This window comes from Haemorhous mexicanus, chromosome 8 (genome assembly GCF_027477595.1).
Source record: "Haemorhous mexicanus isolate bHaeMex1 chromosome 8, bHaeMex1.pri, whole genome shotgun sequence".
Classification (NCBI taxonomy): domain Eukaryota; kingdom Metazoa; phylum Chordata; class Aves; order Passeriformes; family Fringillidae; genus Haemorhous; species Haemorhous mexicanus.
In genome coordinates, this window is record NC_082348.1 from 28,060,897 (window position 1) to 28,086,395 (window position 25,499).

The 25,499-nt window shown below is 40.5% G+C and overlaps 2 protein-coding genes and 1 long non-coding RNA gene across 8 annotated transcripts in view; 2 read left to right on the forward strand and 1 right to left on the reverse strand.

Moving 5' to 3' along the window:
- The window catches only part of ANKRD44 (ankyrin repeat domain 44), a 131,656-nt gene extending 122,803 nt beyond the window's left edge, over nt 1-8,853 (forward strand). For 2 of the 5 annotated variants that reach the window (XM_059853371.1, XM_059853372.1), the window contains exons 26-28: nt 963-1,045; nt 2,137-2,228; nt 4,231-8,853. In XM_059853371.1, coding sequence (XP_059709354.1) covers nt 963-1,045; nt 2,137-2,228; nt 4,231-4,496 — 441 coding nt within the window. In that variant the 3' untranslated portion in view covers nt 4,497-8,853. Of the gene's footprint in view, nt 1-962; nt 1,046-2,136; nt 2,229-3,939; nt 4,097-4,230 lie in introns of all 5 variants that reach the window. The other 3 variants (XM_059853374.1, XM_059853375.1, XM_059853373.1) reach the window with 2 other exon arrangements.
- Nucleotides 102-10,182, reverse strand: LOC132330704 (uncharacterized). The gene is made up of 2 exons (XR_009487400.1): nt 10,083-10,182; nt 102-2,373 (listed from the first exon to the last, which is right to left on the reverse strand). It is a non-coding gene; the product is annotated as an uncharacterized LOC132330704 (long non-coding RNA).
- PGAP1 (post-GPI attachment to proteins inositol deacylase 1) overlaps nt 9,647-25,499 on the forward strand; it is a 33,966-nt gene continuing 18,113 nt past the window's right edge. Inside the window, exons 1-11 of one of the 2 annotated variants that reach the window (XM_059853381.1) lie at nt 9,647-9,849; nt 13,806-13,959; nt 16,542-16,717; nt 17,365-17,536; nt 18,600-18,760; nt 20,317-20,369; nt 20,546-20,612; nt 21,638-21,743; nt 23,448-23,503; nt 23,599-23,682; nt 24,941-24,990. In XM_059853381.1, the coding sequence (XP_059709364.1) occupies nt 9,697-9,849; nt 13,806-13,959; nt 16,542-16,717; nt 17,365-17,536; nt 18,600-18,760; nt 20,317-20,369; nt 20,546-20,612; nt 21,638-21,743; nt 23,448-23,503; nt 23,599-23,682; nt 24,941-24,990 (1,232 nt within the window). In that variant the 5' untranslated portion in view covers nt 9,647-9,696. Of the gene's footprint in view, nt 9,850-13,805; nt 13,960-16,541; nt 16,718-17,364; nt 17,537-18,599; nt 18,761-20,316; nt 20,370-20,540; nt 20,613-21,637; nt 21,744-23,447; nt 23,504-23,598; nt 23,683-24,940; nt 24,991-25,499 lie in introns of those variants that run through there. The other variant, XM_059853382.1, reaches the window with a different exon arrangement.

The following is a 25,499-nucleotide window of genomic DNA, read 5'->3' on the forward strand; positions in this document are numbered from 1 at the left end:
GCTGAAACATTAGTAAGTGACACTAAGAGAAGTAAAGGAAACCCTTTAAGGTTTTACCAGATAATCTCACTGTAAAACAGCTTAACAGGTTCAATAACAAAGAAAAATAAAATTATTTTTTATTTATCTCCAATTCCTGTGAAAGGAGACCAAAATTTTCCCTTAACAAAGCAGGAGTGAAACCAGAGGTATTGATTAGATGGGTGATGGTGTCTCTTCCTAAGCCTTCTTCCTCTTAATTCCAATTTCTACTGCTATTTCTGCAAGAAAAAATGCAGAGAGGATTCCCTTTCCTGGGCCTTTTCTTTTGCTCCTATCCACAGAATGGATTCCAGTGTGATCATATTACTCCAGTTTCTGCAGACACATGAGCCTTGCTGAATTCTCAAGGTCCTTCAGGCAGCTGTCACCCTGCCAGGACTGTAGGCTCAGCCTCTGCAACTTGTGGTGCAGAAACAGGATCAGAAAGAAGGCCTGGATCTGTATTATCCCCAAAGTTCCATTGTTGGAGCTCTCTGACACTGAAGAGGTTTTCTAGCAGCTTATTAATAATACAGAAAGGCATTTAAAGACCCACAAAGTGTGGTATTCATTTCTGAGATGAAAGCATTCTCTGTCACTGTGTAGTTCTGATAAATCATCCACTGAACGTTCACTCAAGAGAAAACAGCATTCTCTGAAAGCTGAGGAAGTGAATTCATATTGAATGAATGCAGGGTTGAAAGACAGGTGAATGTCTACATTCCTAAATGTGCTAAAACATCCCAGCAGTGGTGGTTCACAAGTGGTATTTTAAGACTTGCTTAGTTTACCTTCTACACAGGCTTACTGAGCAGCATCTTTTGTATTTCAAGTTGAGTTATTAAATTTCACTTTTATTATGTAACATTTCTTTTGCCTCAATTTCAAACTCCTCAGCAAATTAACACTCTTTGTTTTGTTTTTTTTTTCCCTGGCTACAGGGTCATGAAAAATGTGCCTTGTTAATACTTGACAAGATCCAAGAACAGAGCCTTATTAATGCAAAAAATAATGCATTGCAGACGTAAGTATAGCCTGATCCTCTCAAGTTCAGTTGATTTACCAGAATATTCCAGTTTACCACTTCAAATTCATGTCTCAGATTACTTAATAGAACAGTAAAGTTAATTTCTGATTTTTTGGAATGCTTTCCCTTGAGAAAGTCCCAAATTATATTGCACTCTCACTTTTAATTTTGATTCTGCTCGTGACATTTCTATGCTTGATCTGGTGGAAAAATTATATGAGGTCATTTATTTAAAGACTATATCAAAATGTCTATTAATCACGTGAACATGGAAGTATACATCTGGCATTTTCTAGTGAACTTCATCCTAAATTTAAATAATTTATTTAGACTTACTTAGACTTAAGGTGGTACATTTAGTTCTCTGAAGGTTTTTTAGGTGATATTTGATGTGGAACTTCTGTCCATAGCATATGTTATCAGCTGCAACTGTTTGTTGGCATGGGGAATCCCACCACAGGAGATTCAGCCATGAGTTCTGGTGGCAGATCACCTGGAGCTTGCAGAAGAATTTATTCCATCTTAGCCCTTTTTTCCCCCTCTTCCAAGATGAAAATGTTTTTCCTGTCCTGCTAGCTGTCCCCAAACCAGAGCATTGGGTGTTGGGCCAGGAAAGGAGCAAACCAATGGCTATTTTTAATTTCCAGCTGCTCTGCAGTAGCAGAGATTAGCAATTGAGTATTCAAGGATAAAAAGGCAATACAATGATATTGAACAACCTGTAGCAGCCAGAATTAAGGACAGAACATAGGCATTTCTTCAGTCTTGGATTCCTTTTCCTTTTTTTTTTTCAATTGTGTGCTGCAAACAGTGCAAAAATGAGAACCTTTTAAAGAAAGTCTTTAGGCTGGAAAGTATTAAGCAATCCTTGTGTGCTTGCACAAAAAAAATTTCTTGTTTTATAGATGTGGAACATGACAACTATTTCAAAGGCTGCAATAAAATTTTAGTGTCTAGGATATAATTCTAATGATCCAAGGAAGGAAACCATTCTCTTTCAGATGCTGGGTATGCTTTAAGCATTGCCTAACTTTGTTTAGAAAATCTGTTGTAAACTGAAGTTGAATTTAGTTGTTGTGCTTTTGTAGACCTCTTCATATTGCTGCACGGAATGGCCTGAAGATGGTGGTTGAAGAGTTGCTGGCCAAAGGGGCCTGTGTCCTGGCAGTAGATGAAAATGGTAAGTAAATGATACACTTTGACGGTCTTCAGTAGGACCCAACAGGTAATTTTACAACAGACTGAAGCAATAGACTTAAAAGGTGATGATAGACTTCATTGATGCTTTTATCCTTCCAAGAACAGACAATGAGTTGTGTGAGTACCTAGTAAAAAAAAAAGAAAATGAAAAGATACTCTTTCTTTAGTATAAGAATCTACTTTAAACATCACAGTGGTCCCTTTTACTGTTCATTTTGCATGTACTGTCAACAGCTAGTGTTTTTTAATGCCTGAGTGCAGTGGTAACTTGAATTTCCTAAACATGCAAGTGGCACCGGATAATTCTGACGCCTTGCAGAAGAATTAAGGAATTTGCATTCAATCAGCGCATGTTTTAATGGGTAGGAAGAAAACCATCAACATATGTTTGAGTGTGTCCCAGCTCATTCTGAGATCAAACCTTGTGCTTGCCAATTATCTGACCAAGATGCAATTAAATTACTGTTGTCTCATAAAAATACATAATTGGTTACGAAATTGAATAATTTTATTTCAGACTTCAGTGAAGTCCTTCCCTAAAAACTATAAGGAACCAGAGAGGGATGTGATTCTACAATTAGAGTTTTTAAAAATATCTTCCTGAAATAAGTTGGTTTTTCTTACAATACTAACTTCATGGCATTAATGTAACAATTGAGTACCTCCATCTTTCCATATCTGTAAAGTAACCCTAATTAAAGTAACTATTCACCCATCATTGCAAGACATTTGAGATCTGTGGATGAAAAGAAATGAGTGGTATTTACTGTACTTGCATGAATGAGTTCCACAGAAGTCATCTGACCCTAACCTCATTTTAGAGATAGGGGACAGAAAAATGAACCAGACTGTTTTCTAACCACAGATTTTATCCTTAAAATAGTACATACAGGTCCAGCTAATTTGTATGTAACAAGCAACAATTAGATTTAAATTTTATACACATTAGTTTTTCTAGGAACAGCAACAAATCTGTATTCACTTTTTGCCTACCAAGTTCATTTGTGCTGCAGATCTTGGCTTCCTCAAGGTAGTAGGTACCAAAAGTGGCCACTGCCTGGCTTTACTAGTGCTGCAGTGCTGAACATGTAACCATCTGCAAAAGAATTTTTCAGCTCTTAGCATAAAAGGAGGATTTGTTGGAAAGGGCTGCAGTTCTGCACAGCAGCATGTAAAGTGTACAGACAGTAAGTGTAATGAGCACACTGGCTTCCAGGGCTCAGTACATGAAGAGCTGCTTCAGGGCAGTGCTTGGACAGGACCCAAGTTAAACTGCAGTGAAGACAAGCTTCGGATAGCTCCCCAGTCCTTTGTTTGACTGACATTGGTGTCTTAGTAGCTGTGTATTTGAAGTATATGCCATGCTTGCTGAATACAGCTAATATTCTTCTAACACAGTGTACATTTGGGGAACTAAACATCCATGTTTAGTTGGGGAACTAAACATCCAGTCACACCAGCTACCCATGCACCCCTGCACTGGTCTAATTCTTTTATAATATAATTACTAAATAAACTGCTTGCCAAGTTGAGTAGAGATACTCAACTGATCAGTCTTTAAAACTGTTCGCTAATTCAATCAAAATTTTTTAAACTAATATCTGTCAGGTCTAATGCAAGCTGTTGCTCTCAGAATGAGACTCGTTCATACGCACAGAAACCGATGGCAGTTTCTGTCCCTGTTGCTGTAGTCCCTGTGTCCTGTACCGGCCGTGCTCTCTGTGCTGTAGAACTGTGTTTAGCTGTGACTGACCCGGCGCAGTGTGTGCTGCCTGGTTTCACACAAGCAGTGCTTGTCGTGGTCCCGGTGACTGCAGCGCCCCCAGTGCCTCTCCCAGCATGTCCCGTGTGAGTGAGTAACACGCCTGGCATGTGTAACCCCATCCATGTCCCCACGGTGTCCCTAGAGATGTACCTGAGGAATGCCGGGTGCCCCGGGTGCCCTCAGTACTAACCATTGCCTTGTCTGCGTTTGTGCCCAGGTCATACGCCAGCCCTGGCTTGTGCTCCTAACAAAGACGTGGCTGACTGCCTGGCACTCATTTTGGCTACCATGATGCCTTTTTCTCCCTCCAGTTCAGTGACGGCTTTCAACTTCGCTTGTTTTAAAAAAGACAATTTGGGCAGGACGCACCTCTGCGATGGCTCCGCTATGGGCAGCACTAACTCTTATGATAAGCCCTTGAGTAATAACATAGGAACAGAGGATGGGTACAATGAAAATGATTCGGATTCTGAAACATTTTGACTCATTGGTATTCCAAAACTTTTTTCGTTATTGTTTCTTTTCGGCTTTAATTTTTGTCTTTTTAAACAGCTTAAATCCCACACTTATATTCTTAACTTTTATTCTTGACAAGTAGGTATTGAAAGATTTGTAGTGCCGGTGAGAATCGAGCCTTTTAAATAATAAAATTAGAGGGATTTACTGGAACACATTCCTATTAGAGTTCTGCAGCTTTTCAGTTTCCTGATGTTTTCTTTAGGCCCAAAGTGCCCCTGTGGAAAGTCTCTACCTCTTATTTTAAGTAGAAAAAGAGAAAATGCCTTTTTTTCTTTTTGACAGCACAAGTGAACAGGGAACTGTTTGTAAAGAGTTCTTTCGTGTTTTAGCTGCACCTTTAGTGCACAATCCTATTTCCAGCACAGCCTTCACAGATTTGAGCATCACCCCTTTCCTATGTTTGTCTGTTTCCTGCTTCCAGGGGCTCTGTTAATTAGATAATTTTTTTACATGAACCAAAGGTAAAGTTGTAATCTTAAAACTTTTCTACAGGAAATGAAACCTTTTACATTCTGCCTGTATTAAGCACTTAAACGTACAGAAGGCACTTTTTACAGTTCTTAGTTGCAGTACACAATTAGAGAAATGTAGTTGTTAACTCTAAAGGCCAAATTCTGCTCATCTCATATTTTCCCATGAACATCACTTCTGTAAAATGCTAATCACTTGGCCCTTATTTTTTTTTTTCAATTCAGCACAAATGTTTATTTGCACTACAGAATTAGGGTCATTAGATGTTTCTGTCACCTGAGCCATTAATCATGCATCCAGTACCAGTAAAAAAAGGGGAGAAGGGGAGAAATCATGTGTAGACAAAGGTGTATGTAAAAGTTTCTAATGATTTGCCAACTTAAATGGCGCTTTTTTTCCTTTTCTGTGGTTAAATAATTTATTTTTCCTGTAAGCAGTATTGAATTTTAAAATACTTTTGCCAGTGTTTGGATTAACAGAGCAAAGGTAAAGCAATGAAAGCCTAACACCAAAAGTTGAAATACCAAACGCCAGAAACAGCCGTGTACCATGTAGGGGACCAGAGATAGAAGCTAAAAAGCCTTTTGTCACCAGCTTTTAAAGCAGTGTCAACTTTGTGAATATGTTTACTCCTTCTGCCAAAGTTTCTAGGTCAAATGGACCCCGGCCCTCCTCTGCAACAGATGTACAAAAGGAAGAATGAGACTTTGTAAACAAAAACAAAAAACACAAACAAAAAACTATCATGAACTAACCAGCCGTACCAAGAGGACCAAAATGCTTCAGTAATTCAGTTGAAGACTTTGCTACTTTTATTTTTTTGTTCAAATGTGAGTGACATAATGAAGTAGTTTTTTCTAAATGATAAAAATATAAACTTTTGAGGTAAAAATAGTCTTGGGTGAATTTTACATTTTATGACACAGGTTTCAAGTTGACATTTTTAACTGATGATGTGTTGACCACAGGTGGGGTTTTTTCCCCAGACTTAAGAATATGTTCATATACTTTTAATGTAAATGTGTTTCTATTTATTTGAGATGAAACAAATGCCCAGGAAAAAAAATCACTATGGCTTGTTCTCCTAGTTAGCATTCATGCATACTGAAATGAAATGTGAATCTGGCAAGACTGAGGGCCTGAGGAGCAAAAAGGAAGGGTTGGATGCACACTGGGGGAGTGCCCATCTTGCATGGAATGCAGAGGTCCACTGTCTGTGCTGGGAAAAAGCAGAAAGTAAAACACCTGCCTTTGTTTAAGAGCTGAAGAAGGATCCAGCCCCTTGCCAGACAGGTGAGAAAACCCACACAGCTGTGGCAGAGCAAGGAGTCAGGTGTTCCTGTTCCTGTCATTCACACTCAGCTGCTCTCAGGCCTGTGTCTGTGCTGGGAGGATGAGATGAGCTTCCTCCGTGCTCGCTTTTGGCAGAGTAAAGGAAAAGTAAGGATTTGAATTTTAGTTGCAGTTTTTAGCCCTGTTCTGCTGGGTTGTTGAAAATCTATTGGCAGATTTCAGTTCTTTTATTACTAAAAAAAAAATTTGATATATTAAGTTTATTTTGCCTTACTAAAATTTTGTATTTTTTCCTTGATCCAAAGTTTATAACAGAAAAAAACCCCCTTTTCTCTCAACTCTGTAGTTTGTACAGTAGAATGACAGAGAACCTGCAACCTTGGTTTTCTCCTCAGAAATAGCACCAAATAACATTTTAATTGGTTTTTCTCAGCATTTTTGCTTTTAAAAGTTCCAGAATAGCAATAACCACCTTACTGAAAAGACTGAAAATAAGAGGAGAGAGCAATTGTTAAAATTTTCAGTGGTGCTGTTCCAAGATGAATAGTAATCCCAAATTTGGGGGTTTTTATGTAGAAGGATGGCATTGAAAACAAACATATGGGAAGTAGCTGCCACCTGTCTAACAGCAGAATCAGCATTTTAATCTTATTTTAAGCAGAAATGTAGGCAGGCTCCTTGGCAGGATTAGTTGTAAGTCTCACCCTGAAATACAGAAAATTACGTTACCCTACATGACAGTGCTTCATTAAGAGAAAACCAGCCCTCTTTATAAAAAGTTGTTATAGTATTTTAAGCAGCCATTTAAAAAGTCTCAGTATTTTTACCTGCTGCCCATACAGTTACCAAAACTTTTTCTAATTGCGATACCTCGTAACGCTGGTAATTGTGGAGTGCAACAGCTGCTGCCTCTCAGTGCATCCCAGAAGCAGAGGTGATTTATTTCTGAGTCACGCTGCTCCTTCCAGGAGCCATTCCAACCTTTAACCATGAAACCCCAGGATGCTGCCAGGATGCAGCACTCCAAAAAGCACAGCAACACGGGCTGTGCTCACCTCCAGGGCACTGCACAGGCCGTGTTTTGAGGGCGCTGGATTTAGGAGGAAAACTGCCAGGAGCGAGACACTCGGAAGTGCTCAGTGTTGGCCTCTCCCACACCTCATGTGAGTTACCAGAATCCCTTTTTTTTTGTATGCTAGCATATTAACCTGTAATTTATCCCATGTAGAAATCAATGTGTAGTTTAGGGCAGGTATGTAAGCATGCGAGTAATGTTACTCTTGTAAATAATCTCCTTGCCTTTCTGTGGACTCCTTACAAGAGTAATCATACAGAATCGTTGCACTTAACCCTGGATCCTGCAACTTCACACCCGTGGGCAGCTTCTGTGTCTGCCCCCAGCAGAGGGCACCTGGCGAGGGGCAGCTCCCCGCCCAGGCGTGGTGGCAGGATCGTTTCATCCTGTATTTTAAGCACAGCTGCAGGTGGAATCCAGAGCAGGACGGGCTGCCAAGTGTCTCTCACCAATAGTGAGTTACAACCTCCGGACTGCCTGAAATAGCTGTGAAATAGCTCAGGGGATTTCTGTTCATCGCTACTAAAAGGGCACCATAATGTGTTTGGTACTTTTATGCAGTCACCAACTGCCAGGTTATTGAATTAGAACAAACACATGAAATGAATTGTTTATCCATTGTACTGTTGAGAAACTTGGTTATGTATTTGAGGATGATTTAAAAAAAAATTGTGATTTTTATTCTTAGTCATGTAAGAAATATTAGAGTGCCTTTTTATATTTGTGTATAATGGAAATGTTTTGTGAAACTTGTCTTTTTTTTTTTTTCATTTGAGTGTTATAAAAGCAATATATTACCAGTAAATTTTCATTTCAGACCTTCTTTGAATGTACAAAGTGTTTCTTCTTTTCATATGTTCTACCTGCATTGAAATGAAAATTAATATGCTAAATTTCTATAGGAATAATGTATAATTTTCGCAGTGCTGAAAATGCTTTCTTATTACACAAAAAGTAAACTTAGGTCAGTGTTATAGGAAAGGGCGTTTTAAACTAGTGACAATCTTGAGTGTGTGTATAAAATGTAATTTTATGCATTTCTTATGCAGTGATCTACATATTAAAGCCAATATCTTATGTTTTGTAGGTTTTGTCTTATACTTTATGCTTTAGCATGTGCAATATATCTTTACAAACCATGGTGATACGCATCTGGTGCCAGTGTTATATTTTGCAGAACATTTGTAATAAACTATATAAAACATTGTTTGATGGTTTCGGTGGGGTTTTTGTCGGTATTGTTTGCTTTTGTAAATTGAAGTTTAAGGACTTGGGTAAATGTCACATATGAAATGAGGAAAAAAAGCTTAATTCATTGAATGACTTGGAATTCAACCCGAATCTTCTCAAGCACAGTTTAGTAACTTTTTAAACTACTGAATGCTGTATTAATGTAATAAAGGACCCTAACTGTAAACTACTATTGCAATGCATTCAGATGGTTATTTTTACAAATAAAAATGGTACAAATACAGTAGAAAACTGAGTAAATTTTGTTTCTTTTGGGGAAGCCGGGGAGGCTTAAGTATTTCGCGGTGAAGATGAAAATGCAACTATTTTGTACTTCCCTCACGTGTAAATACCCCTTGCCCTAGAAAGCTGATTTTGCTTTCTCTGTAGATTCGGGGAAGGTGGGGCAGCAAAATAAACCGCCACAGTAATTTTTTTTATTTTCTCAGTCATTAAATATTTTGCTGTTTTCCCCGGTGAGCCCCACGGGCACTGCTGGGTGTGCCCCGCAGCCGGCTGGGGCAGCGGCCCCACAGGCACTAAAATGCAGCAGAGAGCTTAAAGACAGCGACAGTAAGGCGTTAAAAGTACCCGAATTAAAGCGAACAACACAGCCACAAATAGGAAAAGAAAAAAAAAAGGCAACAAATCCCCATTTTAGGTGGTGAGTGCCTGCAGCTTTATGGACGTTTATCACTGAACCGCTCCCCCCGGGGCAGGGTCCGTGCCCCGCGGGCTGTGCGGGTTTATTTTCGACACGGAGCGCCCAGCGGGCTCCGGCGGGGCTGGATGTGCCCCGGGGCCCGCCCGAGCGCTGCGGGGCCGAGCGGCCGCGCCCCCTCACGGCCCCGGCGCGGCGCCCTCCCCATCATGGCGGACACGCCTCCCCCGCGAGCCGCGACATGGCGGGCGGGCCCCTCGGCCCGGCGGCCGCCCGACCTCCCCAACATGGCGGCCGCCCCCTGGCGCCGGCGGCGGCCAGGTTGAGGCGCCGGCCCGGCCGCCCTCCCGCTCCGCCTCCCGGGCGGCGGCGCTGCCGCCCCGCCCCGCCGTGCCCGTGTGCGCGGGGAGCAGCGCTCCGCTCCGCGGGGCGCCATGGGGCGGGCGGGCCGCCGGCTGCCCGCGCTGGCAGCGCTCTTCTACGGGGCGCTGGCGGCCCTGGTGCTGCTGGGCGTGCGGGACGTGATGTTCCTCTACGAGGAGAACCGGTGCAGCATGACCTACATGTACGAGTACCCCGAGTACCTGGTGAGTGCGGCGGGGTGTAACAGGTGGGACCTGCCGCTCCCGGGGCGGTGCCGCCCGTCCCGCCGCGGCCGGAGCCCGGAGCCGGGAGCCTGAGGCGCAGCTCCCCCGGGGAGGGAGAACAGCCCCGCACCCGGGGCTCGCCGCCGTGCTGGAGCGGAGAGCGGTAAATGGGGCACGGGCACCTCGTGTGGCGGTGCCCCTCGGGGGGTCGGGGCGGTGGCTGAGCTGCCCACCTGTAACCCTGCGGGGCGTTCGTGCCGCCGCCGTGCAGAACCTGCCCGCTGCCAGTGCCTGGAGTTCCGGGCGGCTCTGTGAAAGGCAGGAGCTCGCACGGGTGTTGGCCGAGGAAAGGGCTGGGCCAGCTCCTCTGCCGGCTCTGGCAGCGCCCAGGAGGCCGAGCCTTGCACTTCATGGCCCTTCCCGTGACTTCCTAGTGAGAAGTAGCCAGCGTGTCAAAAAAGCTCAGATCTGAGCTTTGACTATTAGTGCATCTCTCAAGGTGGTGAACAGTGGTGCAAAGTCTTCTCGGAGAGCACCTTGGAGGTGGCATGTCCCACAATGTGCCTGGGAGGGCTTGTAAATCCCTCTGAGGTCCCTCTGGTTTTGCTGAGAGCCTTGTAGAAGTCCCTTTGAAAACCTGGGATCAGTTTCAGAGAGGGGAATGCTCCTGGAACTGATGTTTTCCCTGCTCTGTTCTGGCTTAGTAGTGGAAGGATGTAAATGCGTATTTGTAAGTTGGCTGCTAATGCTGCAGCACACAGTTGTTAGAAAACTATTTCTCTTTTTGATAGTAGTAAATACTGCAGCATTTTTTCTCTTCTTAAAAGCATAATTGGTTGACTTCTGAACATTCATTTTTCATTATCTGAGATCTAATTTAGAAAAAATAGTAATTATTGTAAATAACACAGTTCAGAAGTAGGTTGCAAGCTGGCTTGCACAGTAAAGATGAAAACCAAAATTTCCGTGTCTAAATTCGTAATGAAGCAGAAAGTTAATTTTTGCATCTGTTTACCTTCATTTCCTAACCTTGATATAGCCATCTTAGCCTACAAAAGAGGAACTTGGTATGGCTACAGGGATTGTTTGGTCAGTGCCGTAGAACAAATTCGTTTAAGCAGTTATGAGTACTTAAATACTGCACAGCAAGTTTTGAGATCTCCTGGCAGCCAGAACCTACTTCAGCTTCGATCTGAAGCCAACCAACAGAAAGTTACTGGCAAAATCCGTGTGATGGTATTGGCGGCTGCCCGAAACTCTTGTCTGCCACCACATCTTTTGTATTTACTCATCAAGTAAGGGCTTAAACTCAGGCTTCTTTAGGCGGGATGCAAGGCTTAAAGGTGAGCAGTAGTTCTGTGCAGGAGCCCTCTGGAGTTTCTGTTTCCTGTGCAATCACTTTCACCGTGCAGAAAGCAGTACTTTGGGCTGGGGGGGCAAATTGTGAATTCGTTTGGGTTGGCTAAGGTATTGTACTTTACACGTAGCTTTTTATTGTTGGAGGTGTCTGCTGCCTTCTCTAGGAAGCGCCAGGGTGGGAGGTACCTGTCCTTGTTCCGGATTGGTGTCACCTTACAAAACAGATAAATGCTTCAGCAGTTAAACAAGAAGTTTAATTTCTTTTGTGCCCATCTGTGTGGGTTAGCTCACAGTCAGCCCAGTAATTGATGGTCTTTTTTTGGCGTGAGTTTTAGAGTTGCAGTGTTTGAATTTAACCTGTTTGGCTGTACTTGGCAGGAGATTTTTGAGTTAGTAATGAGGACTCGTTCACACAAACCTAATTTCTTACAGAGCCAGAGTGAAAAACCAAGGCTGCACTGACATTGTAAAAAGCTCCCGTGGCTTGCTACAAATGATTGCATAAGCAGTGTTTTGGGAATTCCCGGTTTAAACCCACTGTCATGGAACATGAATGCCTCTTTTCCTTTGGAGTTATACATTGCCATTTTGTTACAATATTTAAATATTGTGATTTACCAAAAAATCCCCCAGCCCCCCAGTATTTTGACAGTACAATTCTCTCAGGTTGTGTGGGTTTTTGTGTTTGACAATGCCCCGAGGAAGAACAGCGTGTTAATTTCATGTTCCATAAAAGTTTTTGAAAAGACAATGAACCAGGAAGTTTCTATGGATGAACAGTTGGTTTGATCTGTCAGGAAGTCATATAAGCACATCTTGGTGACACTCTTAGTTTGGTCATGGGAACTGCTGAAGGCTTTTTTCACATAATTTTGAAAGCCTTTGCAGTAGGAGCAGCAGAAAAGGAGCAAGAATGGGACAGTGAGGTGAGTGAAGCTGGAAAGGCAGGATGATGAAGAAAGGGAAAAGACCAAAGGATGATCTGAAGACATAATCCCTGAATGAAGCTTAAATTTTCTTCTTCTCAGTGAAAAAATTTAACTCACAGTCTCACACTGTGTTAATGAAAAAAGATAATTTAAAAAACTGTAAATAATACACACACATAGATACATCTCATAGAATAGAGATTTTATATCTGTGTATTAATAAAGAAACATAATTAAAATAGTTTGCAAATAACCAATATGCCAAAAATTTGAAGGCCAAGGGGGGAAGAAAATAGTCATTAGCTGAGGAGAGACAGGGAAGAACAGGGGAAGGAAAGGAGTGTGAGGGCACAGAATTAAAGCTAAATACCTTTATGGTAGATGCAGCTGAGAGAAAACAATAAATGATTTGAATTAAAGATGCTTCTATTTCAGGGAAGCAATTAAGAGAGACTTTACAGGAGACTTCTGATACAAAACTGAGTTTAGTCTTGACCTGGTTCTGTAAAAGTGTTTCCTTAAAATAGAAATTACACCTTAATACCTGTATCTTTGTATTATCTTATTTTTCTCTCAATTGTTACATAATTGTAACATAATCAAATATTGGAATGAGTGTATTCTCTTAAAAATTTTTAAAATCTGTATCTTAGAAACTCAGAATTATAAGCCAACCAGCCTCTATGCAGGTGTTAAACTAAGGTAGTAGTAAACAAGAACACATTTAATTAAGACAGTGCCATATGACTCTTAAGAGATTGACTTACTGGTGTGAGATTAATCCTCACCTAGCCCTTGGGATCAAAGGGATTTTGTTCTTTTCTCTTTGGGGATCCAATCCTATGAATCAGATGTGTGCTAGGTTAGGGGGTTACTTGTTTTTCTTGAGTGGCAGCTGACATGTACCTTAGACCTTGAGCTGTTCCAGAGCCAGGCACTTTGTCCGACCACAAACCCAGCTCTGGAAAGGAAACACAAAAAGCCCGAGGACCACGGGTTTGGTTTTCCTGCTGAGCTGTTTGAGGTGGTAACTGCTGTCGTTTCAGCTCCCCTGCAGGTGACATCTCTGTTAAACCAGCTAGGAGAATTCCCCCGAGGTCTCTAGTTCACCCCGAGGCAGCAGGGGGTACCTGACAGTCACCCACATCCCGCTGCTCTCCAGGGCTGCTGTTGGATCCACGGCCTTGGGAAGGGTTCCAGAGCCATTCCAGTGCAGCAGGGATAGTTAGCATCACTCTTCTGCTCTCAGCTTCTCCTCTCCTGGGAGAACTGGGGGGATTTTGACATGCCTTTTTTTTTTTTCCTTTCCCCCACCTGTATTATAAGGCTGGATTTACTCTATGAATGTGCAGCTTTGATAGATACATAATTGCATTCATTTGCAGTTTGTTTCAAAGCTAGTTGAAGGTAATCACTGCTTAGAGTAACTAACTGCCCATTCATTATGCCCAGTAATACTTAAACAGTTTGTTTGATATTCCATTTTTAATTAGTTTTTTTTTTAAAGCCAAACCCAGTTTTTCATTCTGTATTCTTTAGACTGTAATTTACAGCCGTAAAAATAAAACCACATATGCCAGATCTTTTAAATGGCTGCATAGCCACTGTGTTTCCCTGTTTGTAACTCTATAAGCAAGGTCTTTGTTTTCTTTTTAACTTCTGCAATAGAAAATAAAGTTACCCAAGAAAACAGCCAGACGATACCCAGCATATGAGCTGTATCTCTATGGGGAAGGGAACTATGCTGAAGAAAACAAAAATCTCCTCTTGACAGGAATTCCAGTTCTCTTTCTGCCTGGGAATGCTGGCAGTTACAAACAAGGTAAGTGTTTAGCTGAGTTATAGCTTTGTTACAAAAAAGCTCTCAGATTTGTGCATTTGGTAGTTTTCTATTTGAAATAATACCAGACAGAGTCATAATGGTTGATCATATTAGTCTGTTTCATCCCAGACAGTCTAGATCCATGATTTTTGTTTGAAATCAGTGGAATGGTTAAGCTATAACATTTCTCTGGCTTTTGAAAGCCAGAAGCAGTACAGTTTATGCAGTTCATGCTCTGGCAGCACTGCACCCTTGCTGTACTTTTGACAGCAAACATCTAGTTGGTTTTGATTGGAACAATGTATAGTGCAGTTAGTGCCAAATAAAACACGACCTGAGTTTGATTGGGAGAAACTGCACCATCTGTTGTCTGTGATGTAAAGGAATTACATGCTGCAGAAATCAGCATCATCTGAGCTTGCCCTCTGGTTTCATTATTCCCTACATCTTTTTATAGTGGTGGTTTTTCCTTAACACTGTCTTCCCACTTTACATATAGCCTCTTTTATTTACCCTCTTGCATTTCTAGGCTCCAAATGAAAAGCAGTAATGGTTTTAAAGCATTTTTCATTTTCTGAATACCAAAGCTAATGGTACATGAAGTTTTGTGTTTCAGTGTTTACTTTGGTACCTGCTATTCCTTCCAGTCTGGGTTTGTCAGACTGTTCTTTTTGTTCCCTAAAATGTGCTTTGAAACAGTAAATAACACTCTCATGATGTTATAAAATGGATGTGTGTGTGGGGAGGGGGAAACCAGCACAGTCTGAGCCCTGATTTCTTACTGTGATAATTTTTCCTTCTATTAGCACTAAACTTGATGATTAAATTACCTGATTTCAGAGAACCTTTAGAGAGCTGGGGTTTTTTGAGAATGTACTTGCTTAGCTTATAACAATGTAAAATATTTTACCAATTAGTGCTTTCAGAAAACCCATAGAGACTTCCAGGCACAATAGCATCCAGAGAAGATTACAAACATAACGATTATGAGAGGTGCCATATGGACTTTGGTGGTTGTGCCTCAAATATTGCAAATCTGTGAATTAATGCTGTCTCTAAACACATGGCAGTACATCACTATGCAGGAAATAGAAGGGTTCTCTCAGGGCATTTTAGGAATCAAAAGGAGTATCTGAAAAACAAACTAGGTGAGTAGAAGTACTCCATGGGAACAATAAGTGTTTTAGTAATGTTCTTTTTGGAATGGATTTAGGGAGACTGGCAATACATCATCTGTTCATTTTGCAAAACTTTTGTTGAAGTTAATTGATATTAATTCTTACTTTGTTCAGAATTTATTGTGAGATACCACAGTTTTATTCTGATGCCTAGATGAGCAGAGAAGGTGTTGCTATTGTAATTTTCTTAGTTTAAAATATATTCCTATTTGCTGAACAATGAAGACAGGGGCTGCTGCTGCCTTTGCTGGCCTTGTTATCTTCATAGAACCAGTTAGGTTGGAAAGGACCTTTAACATCATGGAATGCAAGCATTAATCCAGCCAAACCCACCACTAAGCTGTGTCCCTGAGTGCCACATCCACACAGGTTTTAAATGGCTCCAGGGATGGCAACTCCACCACTACCTTGGGCAGCAATGTCTGACCACCCTTTTGGGGAAGAAACATTTCCTAAGATCCAGTGTAAACGTCCCCTGGTGCAACTTGAGGCCATTTCCTCTTGTCCTTTCACTTGAAAGAAGAGACTCACTCAAAACCCACCTTCAGGAGTTTTTTATGTGGTTACAGGCATTTTTGAAATATTAATTCATCATCTTTCATGGGCACTAAAATGAAATTTGTAAAAGGTACAAAATTCAGACTTTGAGTAAAAGACAATCTGAGAAGGAGGGTTCTGCTGTTCTCTCAACCTGTACCCCAGGAGAATCCTGCTCCTGTGTGCTGGATTTGGGCAGACCTTTAGGACCATCATTTGTTATTTTATATGGGCACTTTTGGGACTTTCTCTTTTATTTTCTGCTTCTGCTACCATGCCTTCTTATTTGCAGCTGTTACTGTTCCCATCCTGCATTGTCTCCATGGAAACGTGGGGACAATTCTGCCCACAAAAGGCTGAACTGAACAGCAGCCAGGGTTAGACAGGGAAGACAGGTCAGAAGCAAGACCTTGTAACGTGAACATTTTCTCACTTGAGGTTTTAGGTGGACAAGTGTCCTTTAGGATTTAGTTTTGCAATCCCCCCTACTTATCTTAATGGTATTTGGGAATGTTTTCTTGGAGTTGATGGCCTTCAAAGGAGCTTTAGAAAAGCCTAGCAGTAGGATTGCCTCAAGAATGCCTTCTCCTGGTGACACTAAGAAGGTGCAAATGAGATGAGAAAAGCAGCCCTAAGGTGGAGGAACATGATGCTTGTATAAATGTATTCCTGACATAAAATACCTCTGCTGTCAGCAGTAAGCTGAAAAGAGAAGGTTTGGTTTAGAATATCTTTTATAAATCACTTGAGATGAACAATGTGTTTAATGTATTTGTTTCTTAATTGATTATGTGTGTGTTTTTCTATTAAAGTGATGCTAAGCAGTGGCTGTTGGACTGTTCTAATTGCTGTGGTTTCTTTTTCTAGTACGTTCTCTTGGCTCCATTGCACTTAGAAAAGCAGAAGATGTTGACTTCAAGTATCATTTTAATTTCTTCAGTGTCAACTTTAACGAGGAGTTGGTTGCATTGTATGGTGGTAGCCTGCAACGACAGACCAAGTTTGTGCATGAGTGCATCAAAGTAATTCTGAAGTTGTACAAGGTGAGCAGTGACACGTGCTGGGCAGTGCACTTCCCTTTGGGAATGGGATTCTGGGCTGCCTTTCCTGCTGCAAAACTGAAGGGTGAGGAGCAGGGGAGGGAGACTTTCTAATGTGTCCTGGATATTAGAAGGTGATAATAATGCAGTAGAGAAGTACTTCTCTTTCACTTCTCTTTCACTTCTCTTTCAGTACTTCTGAGAGTCCCAGAGCTTTAAGGAGGTTCTGTGTTGTGTTTCTAAAGAAATACTTCTATGCACAATGGATGGCTTTTTCTAGTAGAGATGTGAACATCTGTAGCTTGCTAAAATATTCATACAGCATTGCCTTACATCAGGTTTTCTCTGGGAAAGTTCTTTGATGTCCTTTGTTCCTAAAAGTTTCAGCTATTAAAATCAGCTCAAGTTTACTAAGCTTACACAGGCTACATGGTATTTCCTTTTGAGCTGGATAATTCATATTAAGCACATTTTCAGGAGACAGCAAGTACATTTTTATTGAATTTGTAAGCTTGTTAAGTTGATGCTAATTCATGTGGTCCTTGGAAGAAGACAAGAAGTTAATTGGGGGGAGGGGGGAAATCTACAGCTGCTAAGAACAGTTCAATGTCAAATCTGTTTCTGCTGTGTCTGATTGCTCTTTACTGAAGGATGGGGATTTTGCACCAAGCAGTGTAGCAATAGTTGGGCATTCCATGGGTGGTCTTGTTGCAAGAGCATTGCTCACTCTGAAGAATTTTAAGCCTGAACTTATAAACCTGCTCATCACACAAGCCACACCTCATGTTGCACCTGTGATGCCTTTAGACAAGTATCTTACTGGTGAGTATTGCATTTCTCTAATCACATGGTATTTATTTATTGATCCTCTCAAGCTTTGGTGGGGAGATTCTTGCAAATCAACAGCAGAATGTGCTGCTTTATTTACTGTAATGAATCTGTTCCTCAGGTAGTTGGGGGTGCCAGGATTCTCAGAGAAAGTCAAGTGTCATATAGAATGGATTATGTGGACTTGAGTTTCTGTGTGAGGCCTGGAGCTCTCAATAATTTGTATTTTAATAAGTTGCTAAATTTGTAAGCCTTCCAGTGAATGACGTATTTTCTTTCTTTTTTTCCTCCTCTGTTGAAACTTGACCTCTGTAATGACTTTTATCTTTATTGAATGAGATAGTGTCAGTTCTGTAAAAGGTGATAAATTTAATGTTTTTCATACCCAAAGATTGTACAAGTGAGAATACAGATGTAATTAAGTATTTTAAATATTTACAAAATAGATCATATTTTCCCTCACCTAAATAAGTGTGGCATAAAAATGAAGTATAATCATTACACATGTACTATACACTTCCTGAAAAGCTAGATTTGATTGAGCTATACTGATTAAATATGTGTTTTGTGGTATTTGTGCTGCTACATGAAGATACTGAGGGAATTGGTGAAGGAAAGGGAGCAGACATTAATTTTCATTGTTCTCTATGACACCCAAGAGGAATGAATTATCTTTAGCTGCTGGATTTGATTTATTGTGCTTGAATTAATTCTCCATCCTACAATTGATTTCAGTGCAATGTTTGTTCCTTACTGACTGTTTCTGGACTTCAGCTAAATCTGTGTCTGTCCTTCACATAAACTTTTGGATTGCTACTCTAACAATATCTGTGCTCAGCTGAAAAAGAAAATGTATCTGTCTTTTCTAACTGCTACCTCTTTGGGTTAAAACAATAATTTTCCTCTCTTACATGAATCAAAAGTGATAACCAGAGCTCAAATGTCTCCCAGGGGGCTTATAGAAACTTTTAGTTAATATTTATATAGCTTTTTTTTATTATTTTAATATCAAATAGGCTGATGGGAAAATGTTTATTGATTTTAATATATTTTATAGATTTTTATACAGCTGTAAACAATCATTGGATTCTAAAGGCCCAAGATTTAAGAAATTTAACTACCCTTTCTGTGGCGGGAGGATTCAGAGATTACCAAGTTCGTTCAGGACTGGCTTTTCTACCAAGATTGAGTCAACATGACAGTGCCTTATCTGTTGTGGTAAAAAAGCAAACTGTTTTTTTGGTTTTGCATGGAACTGTGTTCAATAGTTATTAATGTAATGCATGTATCAGTGGCTATATGGGCAGCATAGTGTCAATAAATAAGAAAACACTGCATGTTCAAACACTAGATGGATACTGTGTGGTTACAAAATCAAAAATAGTTGGTGTAGTCTAAATGAGCCTCCACTGGAGGAGAATGTGTGGCACTGGCTGGAATCATCTATCACTTGGTACTGTTTCTTCTTACCACCTGCTTGCACTTCTCCACTTCCAGAACTCAGGTTTTATTTCCCTGTTTTTGCAAGAGATGTGTATATGGAGAAAGGTGAAGGTGTACTATAGAAGTAGAGTGTTCTATTATAAAAGAGATCTCTGGCATAGCACCTTGTTTTTATATTTGTTGTTTTTCAAAGAATTTAGGAATAGAAAGGATGTAGAGGATCATCAAGTCCAATTTTCTGCTTTTGAGGCATCTATCCTTTCAAAATTAATCAAGGGTCATCAGGAAGCATTTAGGTTTGTTGTTCCATCCTCTCTCCATCAACTTGTTCCCTACATGGACAATGGAGAAGCTGGAAAACAATCACAAGGAGGTGGAAAACTTGTAATTTCCAACTTCCATTTACTGCAGAAGCCAGTTTTTTAATGCCTTTCTTCTGACATGGGCTTAAAATGTTATATGAAATAGCTGTCATTGCCTTGGTGTTTACCTCCCTGTGTGTTTACAGAAAGCTGTCTATAAATAGGCTCAGCTCAGATCCTGCTAGGCTAAGAGGATTAACTCTGCATTCCCTTTGTCCTAGTAACCCTTCTCTGCATCTGCTCTACTTTCATTTCTCTTGAGTGTTGGTGACCAGAATTTTGCATGAGATTTCCTCAGTAGTGGTACCAGTTCTTTCTGGTTTTTCTTTGGTTTGTTTTGGAGGTTGTGTTGTGGTTGCTATCGTTCAGTTTGGCTTTTTCTTCCCAATGATGCATTAATAGTTCATCATTTATTTGATTCACGTTGAGCAATAGGTTGATGAGCTCCATTGGTGGGAGGTTTTTTTGATAGTGTTAGTCCCTAAAATGTAATACATGCAAGGAATAGCTTCAGACTGACCAGACTTTCTTTGTGGTGTTCTGATGGTTCTTGCTGTTGAGGATGCCCTTGGTTTCTCAAGAACAGCTTTCACTGGCATGCTGCTGTTCTCATGTGCCAGGATCAGTTATTAAAATAGTAAGATTAGGCATAGAAACAGTCTTTGAAGAAATTTTTGGTAAGTTTCCTCCTCTCCATTTTCTGCCCTTTCACCCCTAGTCTCTGCTATCTAACATAGATAGTTGGGGAATTTTGTTTTGTCCTTTCCATCTTGCACGTGCCTCGGTGCTTGCGAGCTGGGTGACTGAAGGAGTCATCCTGTTGCACCCTAAGCCCTGAAACTCTTAGGATAAAGGCTGTTCTTTTGAATAATTGTGCAAATATGTTTAAATGAGGAGGGGGAAATTTTCCATATAATTTTAGACTGTTGAGTACTAACAAAAGCTTAATGTTTTTCTTCACCCGAACAGAGCTCAGCTGTGCCTAGAGCTTGGGCCTCAACTGACCATCTCTCCATAGTGTGGTAAGGTCATGGAGCAAAGGTTAATTGACTGACTGTGCATAGCTCTCTTCTCCACTGTTATCCCTTTCTACCATAATTTAACTTCAGTTTAATATTGTGGTGAAGTCTCTTCTGACCAATTTTATCACCCTGGATCTTTCCTTTCTAGATTTAATTTTACCTCTTTTGTCTTCTAGGTGCAAAGAACTGATCCTGGCTACCATTAGAGCTTTTTTTGATCTCATAGATGAAAACACAAGGCAGGTCTGTATTGGTGATCTCTGTGAATTTACCCATCACACTTTCTTCTTCCATCCCAGAATGTTTAATCAGGAGAAATATCTCCCTATTTTACAGAAAGCTCTCTCTTGTTTGTTCTAAGTCACACTGAGAAGTTTCCATTTTGTACCAGTAACTGAGAAATCCCTTTGTGTTGTTTGAGCAAAGAGTCAGAAATCAGGTGTTAGCTCAGTTTTCATTATTGACTGCACTGTGCTTTATAGCTGAGCTGTGGGCTGAACATTTCTTCCACAAAGCAGCAAGTTCAGTTGACCTTGCACCAGGATAAACAAATTTTGTTGGATCTGTAGCTGTGAATTTGACCTCTCAATGTGTACAGAAGAGCAGAGGCCAAGACACAGAAGAGGAAGGATTTTAGGTGTTCCTTCTGAGGCTGTTTGGGACAGGCTCCTCTAGTTTTTCATGTGTACTTATTTTAATGTGTGATTTAGAGAGACAAAAAGAACAGTACAGTTGTTCTGTGCTAGAGGGTAAAACTTTTGAGAAATCAGTTCAAGTGGCCACAGTTTTGGAAAGTGGAATAGATAAAAATTAGTCCTGGAAGGCTTATTTGGAAAAAGCAAAACCAAACTGACCAAACAAAAATCCCTACCCCAAACAAAAGTGAATCCCAGTGGGCTATACAGCTGGATATGAGAACTCAGATTAGCCTAAATGTGAGAATTTTTCTTAAGCTCTGGCCTAAGTCATTTCAGGAAGAATGCACGTGTCCATAAAAAAAGTTTAATGGAATGGTTTCCTGGGGTTATGAGTAGGTGAGAATGTAAAACTCTTGAAAGTTTTGGCTGTGCTTTATAATGTGATTTTCTGTATTGCAGTGATTGACTATGGATGGCACTTCAGAGTATTGAATTCAGAACAGAAAGGGCTCAATGACTTCTAACAATCTCTCCTGCCTTCCCCCACAAAACTGTAATGCTGCCTGTGATCATGAGGTGATCTTCAGTCACTCACATTGGTAAAACACTGATAATGTGCTCTTGTTTTAGATAACTGAGGATCCAAAGAAGAGAATGTCTGTACTGAATCACCACTTTGTGAGACACCCTGCAAAGATGTATGAGGAAAATCCTGAAGCTTTTACACACCTCACAGGTGAGCAGCAGTTTTCTTTTGAATAGGATTCAGTGGTACTGCTTTGTTAATGGTTAATCTTCTCACTAACAAAGTTTCAGAATATCCTTTGTCCTCCTTCAGACAAACTGAAACAATGTACAGGTTCTAGGCCTAAACAGTCTGCTTTTATTTGGTTTTGGTATTAAATTGGTTAACAAGGGTGGGTACAAAAATCTGTCACTTTTATATAGCTCAGATTCTGAGGGCTCATATTTACACCAGGCTGTCCAGTAGGAAATCTCAGAAACTGGGAATTGCTGGCTCTCAGAAGGGCAGTCTTATCTGCAGTGGTTGCAGGAGGGATTGGATGGCTTTTGCAGAGCCACTGTGGTAGTTCTGTGCTGCTCATGGAAATCCTGCATACTCAGACCTGCTCCATCAATCACTTTTTCCCATGACATGGCAGGGTGAAATGAACTGTTCACTAAGGGGTTCCTTGTAAAGTTCCTTCCTAAGGATGCAGAGTTCAAAGTGAGAGATTTTGACTGCATGGAGTCTTAAGGACTAACCACAACTTCTGTAAAGCTTTATTTTGCTGGACTGGGCTGAAGCATTTGACACAAACCATTTATTTCAGGAATGTTCTCAGTGTCAGACATTGTAGAAGTACCAATGTAGCTTGTACTTTGGTGTCCAGTTTTGGGCACCCTCTTTCATGAAAGCATTTATGCATTGGCATCTCTGAAATGAGTGTGGAGCAAAAACCACCCAAATGGGCACTTCCTGGGGCATGGGAAATGGGGGAAGGAGGCTGAGTGAACTGAGGATTTTCACCCTAAAGAAAATGATGAGGGGGATCATGTTGCTGTTTTCAACTTCCTAATGAAGGATTGGAGAGAAGATGAAGTTAGATTTTTATCAGAGGTTTACAATGATAGCACAATTGGCAGTAGAAATTGTATTGTAACAAAGACATTCTAATGAGGTATTAGGAAAAAATATTTCACCAGGAAGGTGGTCAAACACTAGAACAGGTGCCCAGAGAGGTTGTGGAACTGACATTTTGGGAGAGTTGCCTTTTTTGGGGTCAGTTTTTAGCAATAAGAAAAATTGGTTTAAATTGGATTTCATGGTTTTTCTTCCTATTCATGGTGACCTCTTGATATTTACCTGAATTTCTGTCATGAGTTTGTCACTCCTTAAATGAAAGAGAGTTACAGCCTCTTTACATGACAATTTGCATTGTTTGTACTCTGAGCTCTTCATTAGTGCCTTCCTCTTTTTCCCTAGCCATATCTTTAAACTGCCTCTGGTTTTTTGTGTGTTATTCACTTTGCTGATGTTCTTCTGCACAAGTTTCTGTATTAGCTTTCTAAAAGGCTGACAGGAACAAAGATTGGGGCTGTTCCTAATGTTGCCTCATCGTTAATCACTCACCCTATAATTACATGAATATAATTTGGTTTATTTGTTTTGTTGCCTTTATTTTGTTTTAAGATCCATGGGGTTTTTATTTTGCCATTAGTATTTAGTAACAGGATCCTGGGGCTTTATTGTTTCCTGTGTAGCTGATGATAAGTGTTGCATGTAATTGTTAGCAGCAGCAATCCTCAGTGTTGATTAAAGCACATAAGGTTTGTATCCATATATAGATAGGAGATGAGACCTTGGTGATCAGTAAAATTCAAGGTTTTTGAATATAATTGTTCCTGCAGTGCTGCATACTGAAATATTTATTTTTAGGAGCTTTCAATTGGATTACAGTCAAAGCCTCAAAATGGACTTACTCAGTTTACAATGTAAGTAATGTTTTTCTCTATTGTGTGTTTATGTTTTTTTTGGGGGGGTTGTGGTACTTTATTTTAATAATGAGTTGGTTTGGTTTTTTTTTTAGGATTCTGATGGAAAATATTTCTCATTTCCTCTTGCAAGCCACAGAAAATCATACAGTCATGTTTACTGTGAAAATAGTATGTTGGTGAGAAAATACTTCTTTAATGTCTGGGGTTTGTTTATGAAGATGTGTTTGTTTAATTTCCCTTTGCTGCAGTGTTAAGACAGTTAATGAGCAGCTGTTGAAATTGCTGCCATCCATTTACAATCACAGCCTAATGCCTGTCAGAGGTACTGCCTGTTTTAGCACGTCACACTTAGCATTCAAGATCTGAAACCTTCCCTGCCACCTGAACCTCAGATGTTTTCTTTCCAACTCTTCTGGTTAGCTCTAATGACTGTGTCCTTTCATTTAGTGCAGTTCTCTATCAATGGTTTTGAGGGAAGAAGTTGTTTTTAGTGCTGCTGTGTTTTTGCCATACTTCTAATTTGGGAAAGCTGTTTATAGGTTTGCTTTCCATAATAAAATTTAAGTGAGCCTGAAAGGCTGCAGAGATCTTTCACTGTGCAGAGAAAGTAAATGGAAGACAGATGAGGAGACAGCACCATCTCAGTTGTTTCCTGTGAAGAGGAAACACCATAATGAGACTTTTTTGTATTTTTAGCTTGAGACACATACATTCAGCCAATTTTTTTTTTTCAGTTTTTTATACAAGAATGAATTGAATCTCTTGGCAAACTGAAGTTGCATAAATAAGCTTTTCAGAATCATGTATTTTACATTAGTGGCAAGAAAATTGAGATGCTTTTCTGTTGTCCTTCTCAGTGGCACCTTCAGTGTGTGCATGGATGTGGTGATCTCAGCTGTGCTTTGATAGGATAACTTTTGCCCTTGCTATAATGTCTGAAACACACCCAGTACAGCTTGAGAGGAGGAGGGAGGTACAAAACAAATGTCTGAGAGCTGCATCATGGTGCTATTGCTTCAGAACTCTTAAATTCTCAAGGGACGGGGCAGTAGAACATTAAATATCTAAAGCAGTCCTCTACTGCTTAGAAGAGTACCTTGAGATGTTCCTTTTAGTTAGAAGAGATTAAACATGATGTGTAAGATGGATATTTTTTAAAGAGAATTTGTGAAAGCTTGTTTGCTTAACCTTGTATTTATTCATATAAAGGGTGGCAAATTGAAGTTATTTAAAATGGTTTCTAGAAACCCCCACCATTCACTCTAAAGCTTCACCTTTCTGTCCTTGCAATTATAATTGCAAGATTAGGATATCAGTCCTTGAATTATCATCAGTTTTAACCCCTGCATTGTTTGAAGTAATCAGTATTTTTAATCTATTTATAAATACAATCACATGTAGGTAACATAGTATTTTATGGTATTGACTTTACAGGACACAAGTAGCTGGATTTATGGCTGCATGAACACTAATTCATCAGTGTGGTGAGTGTGAACAATTCCTGTTCTTTATTCAAATGGGTTTTGTGAGACTGTGTTTGACTTTAAAGTATACAAATTATCCTTGGTAGGAGGGGATTGGGAAGTAAAATCGTTATTGTAAATAATTCATGTTTTCTGTATCACCAGGAAAACAAGAAAGAATAGCTTTTCTTAAAGTGGGTGATATTCTTCAGGGAGCTGTGTGTTTGACCTTCATAGCAAGAGCTGGAGAGGGACCTTTCACAAGGGCATGAGGTGGCAGAGCAAGGGCTAGTGGCTTCAAACTGGCAGGGCAGGTTTAGGTTGGATGTTGGGAAGTTGTTCACTGTGAGGCTGGAGAGGCTCTGGAGCAGCTCCCCCATAGAGGCTGTGGCTGTCCCATCCCTGAGATGTTCCAGGCCAGGTTGGATGGGGACCAGTAACCTGCTCTGGTACAGGCTGTCCCTGTCCATGGCAGAGCTGCTGGAACTAGATGGTTTTTAATGTCCTTTTCAACCCAAACCACTCTGCCA